The sequence below is a fragment of the Chlamydotis macqueenii genome, chromosome 4, assembly GCF_036417535.1.
Source record: "Chlamydotis macqueenii isolate bChlMac1 chromosome 4, bChlMac1.mat, whole genome shotgun sequence".
NCBI lineage: Eukaryota > Metazoa > Chordata > Aves > Otidiformes > Otididae > Chlamydotis > Chlamydotis macqueenii.
Genome location: NC_141559.1, coordinates 56,090,002 through 56,099,263, shown reverse-complemented (window position 1 = coordinate 56,099,263; position 9,262 = coordinate 56,090,002). Strand labels below are relative to the sequence as shown.

The 9,262-nt window shown below is 42.3% G+C and overlaps 1 protein-coding gene across 2 annotated transcripts; it reads left to right on the top strand.

Moving 5' to 3' along the window:
- The first annotated feature begins 212 nt into the window (after window positions 1-212).
- Window positions 213-9,037, top strand: NIPAL1 (NIPA like domain containing 1). 2 transcript variants are annotated; one of them, XM_086747102.1, is made up of 7 exons: window positions 213-257; window position 3,212; window positions 3,992-4,258; window positions 5,349-5,405; window positions 6,322-6,412; window positions 8,132-8,292; window positions 8,436-9,037. In XM_086747102.1, the coding sequence occupies exons 1-7, from the start codon at window positions 213-215 to the stop codon at window positions 9,035-9,037; spliced, it is 1,224 nt and encodes a 407-aa protein (XP_086603228.1). The 2 variants fall into 2 exon arrangements, with proteins under 2 accessions (XP_086603228.1, XP_086603226.1); XM_086747100.1 differs by lacking the exon at window position 3,212 and having other exon boundaries at window positions 213-261.
- The last annotated feature ends 225 nt before the right edge of the window (window positions 9,038-9,262 follow it).

The following is a 9,262-nucleotide window of genomic DNA, read 5'->3' as shown; positions in this document are numbered from 1 at the left end:
CTCCTCTTGATGCAGCCCAGGATGCGGTTTATGACAATTTATAGGAAATAAAACCCACCAGAGTCGCTCCTGGAGCCCCGCGTGGCCGCTTCCCGCAACTCCGCCGCCAGCTGCCAGGCCGGGCGCTGCGGGGCGGAGGAGCGGGCCGCGCCCGGGTACGCCGGGACGCGCCCGGCCGGGCGGGGCCGCCGCGGAGGGGCCGTTTGGCAGCCATGGGGCAGCGAGAGGCGCTGCCTGCCCGCCCCCCCTGCTGCACGGTCAGTGCCTGCGCGGGCGCGGAGGGGGAGACGGGGGCGCAGGGCATCGCGCGGGGGGGGGGGGCGGCGCGGAGCACTGCGTGCAGTGTGGGGTGAGGGCGTGGCGGGGGTGTGCGCGGCGCTGGGGATGGGGCGGTGCGCGGAAGGTGCGCGGCAACAGGCGGAGGTGAGGGCGCGGTAGCCCCCGCGCTGCCCCTGCCCCGGCACCGCGGGAGTGGCTCTCATCACTCCTGCATGACGTCACGCAGCTGTTTTTCGAAAAGCCTAAACCCTCTTTTCAGCATCTTTTGTGCATTTTTGTGAAGGGGAGTGTGCCGGGGAACGGATCCTTGCTGCTTCTCGGTACATCGACTTTTGGCCCAAGTAGCTGGCCCTTGGCGAAAGTGGGCTTGGTATTTCCCAGGTGACCAAGGAAGGCGTTTCATCCCCCTGCCAGGGGTGAGCTGACTCGTGAACGCAGTAAAAATGGTTAAGTGATGTGTCTAATCGAAGAAAACTGACTTAGGACCAGTATCTTCAGTGGCAAGAGAAAAGCTAAGGTGGCTGTCACTAATGAACTGTTGGTACGTTAGTCCTGGGCTTTTGCAGGACCACAAAACGACAGCAAGTTAAACTTGCCACAAGAAACATGTAGCATCAGGCTGGCTGATCTACCCGACTCGGAGAGAGAATATTTAGGTGTTTGAGAAAACATTTTCAGATGTAGCTGAATCATAAAAACGTTTCAGGAGTTACAACAGCAGCCGCCTGAAACACCGATTTCCTGTTGCTGTCAGCCTTGAGTCAGAGCTCAGAGAGTTTTATTTCTGCAAGGAGGAGTTCTGCTGGCAGGTTCATGTTTGTTGTCGTTTGGAGGTGGGAGGTGAAACTAGCTTAGCTGCAGAAACTGGGTGCTGAGCAAGCCAGGCGGCCCCAGAGATTTGTCACCTTCCTCAGCCCTTCCAGGTAATCTTTAGACTGGTCACAGCGGGGAAAGAAGTGATAGTAATTCCTGGATTGGCCTCCTCTTCCCAGCTCTCAGGTGGTTCTTTGGTTGGTGGAGTGATGTACTGCTTTACATGCAAGTGGAACAAATGATGCGGTTTTTAAAACTAGAAAAAGCCACTCAGCACAGTGAACAGAGATCTCAATCGTGCAAAATTACTCTTCTCAGCTGGCAGATGGAACAGACGAAGACGTCTCTTTGTAAATGTGAGCAAAGATTGTGCTTCAGAAAGGAGGGAAGCATCCTGTGGCAGTCACTCAGTGACCTACTACAGATGGCATAATTAAATTTTCATGATTCAATGTCGTAAAGTCTGCTGGGGAACGGAAAACTTAAGAATCAGTAGAAAAAGTAGTAGTAGTGGCATACGGAAGGGAATAAGCCTGCCATTCATCTCCAGCTAAATGAAAGTACACCATTCACAAAAAGGAGAAGAGTGTTGTTTTCTTGTCTATAGAAACCCAACACGCTGATAGAAAGCTGCCTTTACCGTTGCAAGTAGCTAAAAGACCATACTTGCTAATAGTTTTTAGCTTGATGCTTTCTTTCAATTAAAGGCAAGAACTGTTGCTGCTTCTCGCATGAAGCCTGTAGTAGCTGAGTGGTGGTGGTACAACCGCTGCTGGTCTGGTTTAGCATCATTATAAGGTATTGAGAGCCAGGGGGTTTCATTCACTGGCAACCTCTCCACGTTTTTGCCTTGCCCTAATGTATATTACCTAAGAGAAGCCTTTATGCTTGAAGGACTTCTCTGTAATTTTCTTTTGTCATTTAATCTTTAATAATTATGTCAAAACTTAAGTATATGCAAAATTTTTTTCTTCTAAGAATATGCTAATACTTCAGGATTTTGAAATACTTTTACATTTCTCCTATATTATGCAATTGTAACTTCTAGTAATGGTAAGATGTCAGAATATAATCTGTCCTACACACTATGCAAAAGTACTTTCATGTAGTTGTAAATTTAAGATTTTAACCTTCAGCTGCAGAATACAGACATACCCATCTTGTGGGACCATTTTTACAGTCTGGCTTAGCAATACAAACCAACTCCTGTTATATAGAAACTCTCTTGGCAAACAAGGAAATGTGATTGCACAGCCCGAAAATTGAATGATAACTTACTGTAGTGTGTTTGTTGTAGATTGTGGCACGGAGCAACTGGGAGCAGGTATTCATTCTCAGTTCCTTACTTGTAAAGGGCAGTGTCTCTCGGTGCTAGTATCAGTATTGTCAGCTGCAAATGAAGATATGCTGTCAAATTTCATACCGTTTTTAATACTTTTTATATTTTAAATATTCCTTCCTAAGCAGTATTAGGTGAATTAGCCAAGGTTGCTTACTGTTAATTGGGCAGTTTTGACAAAACATTAATATTTCCAAAGCTTAGGTATGAACAGACACAGAAACGCATCCTCTTCTACTAAGTCTACAAGTGTTTTTCTCAGTTGCAGGGGGGAGGGCGTGGGGGGGGGCAGAAAGTTAGTATTTTCCTGATGGTGCCACTGAGCAGGATGAATCATTCAAGTTTCATTTTAATTACAGGGGAAACATGGAAGGCAAAATTATGCGTTGTTATGCATTGCATCCAATGCTTTGTATGAATCACAGCGGACTGAGCTTTTGTACTTTTGCATCTGTTGATTCATATTTTAACATGTTATTGCAACAAAACCTTTCTTTCCAAAAAGGCTGTCCTTAAAAACTATTCCAGCCTAGGTTCTCTGATCAACGCTGCTTGCGTGCTGCAGTCTACCATGAGAAGCTGTGAAACGTCTGCCTAGACTTGTGTAAGCCCTGTTGCAGCATTGCTGCCTGTCCCCTGCTTCCCCACGCAAAATAAGGACTCCTTAAAAGTTCTTGGAAATGCAATACTTCTTCTTCCTTCAAAAAACACATCTAGGCTGATGGCAGTGACGTCATTCCCAGAGGCTGTCATCATAGCGATGCTGACAGAGCTTGGGAGGGTGTGAAGCTTCAGTCTTAGCTCAGGATCCCCTGTCTCTGCCGCTGTGTTGCCGGGATAGCCAGGGGGACTGTCCCTTGAGGCTGCAGTCTTCCTCTGGCTAGGGGTTGGTGAGGTTAGATGAAAGTTGCTGTGAGCTGTAATGAAGCCTTGACCTCAAATTTGATGATTGGTTAAAGAAGAGCTGGCTCACACAGTAGTCACTGAACAATTTTAATAGAACATGTTAATACCTGTATACAGCAAAGGTTTGCTCCCTATATAGATTTTCTTTTCTTCTCCTTTTTTATTTGTTGTTTTCAAATCTCAGATACAAATGTAAAAGCAGAAGCCTGGAATAACAGCAGGCTTGCTCTAGTAGGCAAAGTCTGAAATAATGGATTTAGCTACATGCTTGTGTTTTGGGGATGTGGTTTCTGCACAACATAAAAGAGCCCTTTCTTCCTGACGTTTCAGGTTAGCTTTTACGGTTTTAAGTTGATTTTTACACTGAAGATACTATTTCATTGTTGTATTCCTTGGCTTTGCCCTAGTTGTTTGACTGAGACAATGTAGTGCAAATATATATATATAAAATAAGGCATACACCTGTATATAACAGGGGTGATAATGACCTGGGGCTGCATTTTGTATGTTATGTGGATTTTCCGAGTTATTTGCACGGTCAGAAATGACAGATGGTCTGGCAAGATATGGAAAGGAGTGAGCAGAGCAAGGACGGGGCTCCTTCAGAGCTATGCCTGGTTCATGAATCGTTTCTCCTGCTGTTTCTCCTCCCAGGTGCTATACTCTCTTTTGCTTGCCGTGACCCTTGCCAGGCACAGTGCCAGATCATGAGCATGTCCGAATCCCACTCTTCACTCCTTGCCTCTATGAATGGGACTCTCAACGAAATGAACTGGAGCGTTTCCACGCCTGCTGGAAGCAAATGCCACCTCTATGTTGGCTTGGCTTTGGCGATAGGTTCCAGTGTCTTTATTGGTTCTAGTTTCATACTGAAGAAGAAAGGACTTTTGAAACTGGCAGACAAAGGAGTCCCCCGAGCTGGTAAGCTGTGGTGCCTGCCTTGCTCCTGCTGGGGACACAAACACCTCTGTTATAACTCGGCAAAATCAAGGTTTGGGTCACAGATCACACATTTAAAACCATCATAGTTGAAAATCATCATACTTTAACAGTGATCAGAAGTCCTGTCTTGGCTAGGGGTGGAAATACAATGTGGTTACAGACACTAAGATTTCAGGATTTTTAGGGTTGTGGCAGCGGTCAGTATTAAATCTAGTGAGCTGGCGATACTTCCTGCCTGGCAGCAGTTAAATACCAAATAAAGTTCTCCGTTTGTCTTACCCTTCAAAACACCTTTCTATCTCTTTTTTCTCATCTTTTTTTCCCCCTAATTTAAGATGGAAAGTCTTAAGACAGTAACTAGGTTTAGTTATTTTTTAAAAAAGAGAAGTGCAATGAGCGTAGAAAGGATACTTATTACAAAGGTTTCTACAGTTAGTTCAACTGTCCTTTTATCAAAGTCAACACATAAAGAGCTAGAAAAATATGGAAAGCTTTTAAAAAATCCATTGGACTAATCTCATAATTCCCTTTGCATTGATTTAAGTATATAGCATTAGCAGTTTTTCTTCTGTTTGTTGTATTTCTTGCAATATAGTCTTCCAGAGAATTTGGTTATTAGGAAAAAAAAGTGTTACTGAATGTTCAATATACTTATGTTTTATGTAAAAAAAAAAATAAAGCATGCAGTGGCATTTTTCTTTCAAATTTCTCTCAATTTGAATTATAGGCAGAGTCAAAGTGCAGCTGACTGTATGTGAATATATTGGATCTGACCTGGGAGAGCACATTGAATCATTTCTTAAGCTCACCAGCAATCTTCATGGCCATTTTACTTTTGCTTGGAACTTTCCCTGTAGTCAAATAGGAGTTTTCAGAAGTCCAAGTCACAAAGCAATAGAGCGATTAATAAAAATGTCAGTCAAAATCAAACAAAATATTCTTCATGTTGCATCCAGATAACATGCTCTTTCAGAACTTTATATGACTAGAGGCAAATGTGAAGCTGTAGTTTTGTTTATTATAATAAGGTGATCTTTTCTAAGATGAGATTATTTTTTTCTGCTTTCAGGACAAGGTGGATATTCTTATTTGAAGGAATGGCTTTGGTGGGCTGGATTGCTATCAAGTAAGTCGCCTCTTTCCTCTTGTCCTGGTTCTGGCCAGGATAGAGTTAATATTTACCTGAGCTGGGTGGAGAACTGAAGCTGGTAGCCCCTATGGCTGGGATAGTTAACTAATTAGCTAACAGCTGGGGTTAATTTACCCAAATTAGCCAAAGGGCTATTCCATCCCATCTGACATCATGCTCGGTATATAAGTGAGGAGGGTGCTGAAGGGAGGCCCTCCTAGTTGGAAGAGACTGGATGTAGAGATCTGTTGTGAGCTATTATACTGTATTTGTGTTCCATCACTGTCTTGTTTTCTTCTGTCATTACTGTTAAATTTACTTTTTGTTCAATCTCAACCCGCGTGTTTGGTTTTTTTTTTTCCTGGTTTTCTTTTGTTTGTCAAATCTCCTCCTATTCTCTCGGAGAGTGGGGGGAGTGAGAGAGAGACTGCGTAGTCTGGTCCCCGTTGGGGCTGAACTACGACACCTCTCAACCTGTATGTAAATGCTACATAAAGCAGATTGTTTTAAATAGATTTATTCTCTGATTTTTCACTCCCCTCACTTAAAAGAAATGTTTTTACAACCATCTTTGTGACAGAAGCTGTTCTGATATCCCATCTCTCAAATAGTTGTGTTTGCTCTTTGGAGATTTTTGCAGAATAACAAACTTTTATTTAATATCCAGTCAAAACCAATAGAATTTAATTAGTCCAGCTTCTAGGAGTACTTAAGGGAAAAGTATTTAACTTTCTTCAGCCTTTATTATGCTCAGAGGAAATTAGATAATTTTGAAAGGAAAATTCGCATATATAGTGTGGAAAAAAAAGATTTTTGTTTATATTTGCTGTCATAGCTATCACAAAAGATATTTATGGTAGTATGTCTTTTATTCCCTGCCTTCAGCCTAACCCAAATGTTCTTTCTTCTGCAGTGGGATTAGGAGAAGCTGCAAACTTTGCTGCCTATGCCTTTGCACCTGCAACCTTAGTTACCCCCTTGGGTGCACTGAGTGTTCTCATAAGGTTAGTGCAAACTTTCACAAAGGAACTGTTCACAGTGTGAGAGAAAAAGAGTATCTTTGGCTGAAAGTAGAAAATTTTAATAAGAAAACTGAAAAGTGATATATTGACAAAAAAAAAAATGCTTTTTGTTCCTTGGTAGAAAGATCCCTTGCTTATTTAGAACTGAGTTTTCTGGGTAGAGAGAATGAGAGGTCTTGTACCAAAGACTAATATATGCTTTCTCAACAACCTTCCACCTATATCATGAAGTATTTCTTATCAGCGTATACCAGGTACACTGCTGATGCACAGTGGTAGAAGGCTGTAATTCATCTCTTCCTAGAGAACTGAAGCTTTCTTAAAAAATCTTATCCGGTTCTTCATTTGTGACAAAACTTGAAAAGAAGATACAACATTCCCCCACTTAAATGTTTTTTGAAACATTTTTTATAGGAGCATAATTTCATGTTAAGGCACACTTAGTAAGCATTTTCCATTTGCTTGGTCTTTTCCAAGTCCTCCTGGAAAGAAGGCAAAGAAAATGTTAGCTTTTTAAATATCCACAGTTAAAACTTGTGGTTCTTTTGAAATATGAATGCCCTTCAGACACTCATTATTGCCTATCTATGAAGAAACAAATAATTTCAAATTACTTAAGCATATCCATTGATATGGCTGTCACAGAAGCAGAAAAGATATGAATTATGCTTACAACAAACATTCTGGGAAATAATTTATTAGCAAAATGGAATTATTGTATTTTAAATGTAAAATTCTTATTTTTAGGACCTGAGTATAGTATATGAAATATTGTGTTTAAAACCAACCTGGGCCACATTTTGTCTTTTTTTTTTTTTTTAAGATGCTTGCAGTAGTCTAACTGTTAAAAACGCAGCCATTCTGCCATACAAAACCAGTGTTACTCTGTCACCTACAGATATGCTGGGATCAGCGTGTAGGTAGATGCTGACTAACTGGCTGCATGGCTGCTGCTTCTCAAAACAGCCTGAGTTTTAACGTCCTCTTCTTTGATGTGGATAGCAATCTTTCCAATTTTCGTGAAACAGAGAGGTCATGAGAACTTTCATGTCAGTGAGTTCATTACCCTTGTGCGAAAAAATAGCTGTAGTTTGATCAGTGGGTTGGAAAACTATTTGTGAGCTTGCCCACACGCTGTTAAGCCTGTGTCTGTGCTCTAGCTGGCTAATCGTGTGCCCTGGAGGTGGCCTTGTTTGGGCCATGTTATTATCCTTACGTTAAATCTTGAAATCCCTGGGGAGATGTGCCTTCTCTGGGGTTTTAGGGGAGTCCTAGCAAGCCAGGGAAAAACTTTGCCTGGATGAGAGAGTCTGGGGAGGGATGACTTTTTCCAAAACTTGAGTATTGGTTCTAATGGCAAATGAAGTACTTCAGACCATTTTTTGAAGAAAGTGACAGCTCATGTGGTCAAACCACCCCTAATCCAGGCAATCAGTAATGAGAAGCTCCTTGAGCAATTCAGACCCTCTGCAACCTGAGGGGAGGGATTAGGGTTGCTAACCCCCCTTAAAACGTAACCTGACCTTCTTGATCTTGACCAGCCTTCCAGCAAAACTCCTTAAAATTTGATTCTTTGAGGCTGGTTTCCCATTTATCCAAATTCAAAAGAGGTTTTGAATCACTGGCATGTTACACAGAAAGATTTTTAATGTCTCGTGTGGCTGGTGGAGCTGAACCTTATATTTATATTTTGCCAAACAGTGCTATATTGTCATCCTATTTTTTAAATGAGAAGCTGAATATTCATGGCAAGCTGGGCTGTGTCCTGAGCATTTTGGGGTCAACGGTTATGGTTATCCATGCCCCTGAAGAGGAGGAGGTCACCTCACTAGATGAAATGAAAAGCAAGCTGCAAGATCCAGGTCTGTATGCGATTGCAATGAACTTGTGCTACAGTTCATAGAGAAGTGTTTGGGACACTGAATAACTTTTAGTATGTACTTGGACATAGTCTGGTGTTTTCTCTCATGCACATTACTCTTCTTCCCTTTCCTCTTTCTTACAGCGTTTGTTACATTTGCTGTTCTCCTCACAGTTGTTGCCTTCATACTGATTTTTGTTGTGGCTCCAAGGAGAGGTCAGACAAATATACTGATCTACATTTTAATTTGCTCACTCATTGGTGCCTTCTCTGTCTCATCTGTGAAAGGCCTGGGCATTGCCATTAAAGAGATGCTGGAGCGGAAGCCAGTTTATCGACATCCATTGGTTTACGTTTTGGTGGCTGTCTTAGTGGTCTCAGTCAGCACTCAGATCAGCTATCTCAATAAAGCATTGGACTTGTTCAATACATCTCTAGTGACACCTATTTATTATGTGTGTTTCACCACGACGGTTGTGACATGCTCCGTCATCCTGTTCAAGGAGTGGAGTAGTGTGGACCTGGGTGATATCATTGGAACCCTGAGTGGATTCTGCAGTATTATCATAGGCATTTTTCTATTGCATGCTTTCAAAAATACTAGTATCACCTGGAGTCAGTTGATATCTACGATTGCCAAAGAACCATCACCATACCATGAATACGAAACCTGTCACACTTTACTGGAGAGCATGGAAGACTCAGCTTTGGCATGTGAGGAGGACAATGTTTTATTCAGTCAATGAAACTCTCAAGTGGTGTTCATCATTGAAGTATCATGAATTGCAGACTCAGCCTACCTGTGTCTACCAGAATGCTCTTCTTTTCTGCAATCCTCTGGAAAACCATCAGTAAGGCCAGTTAAATGTGGGCCACTCCTCTGTGCCAGCTGTTGGTAGTAATGAATGAAAATATTCAATACTTAACATGACAGAAACTTGATGGTGACTGTATGTCAGGCAATGAACGGC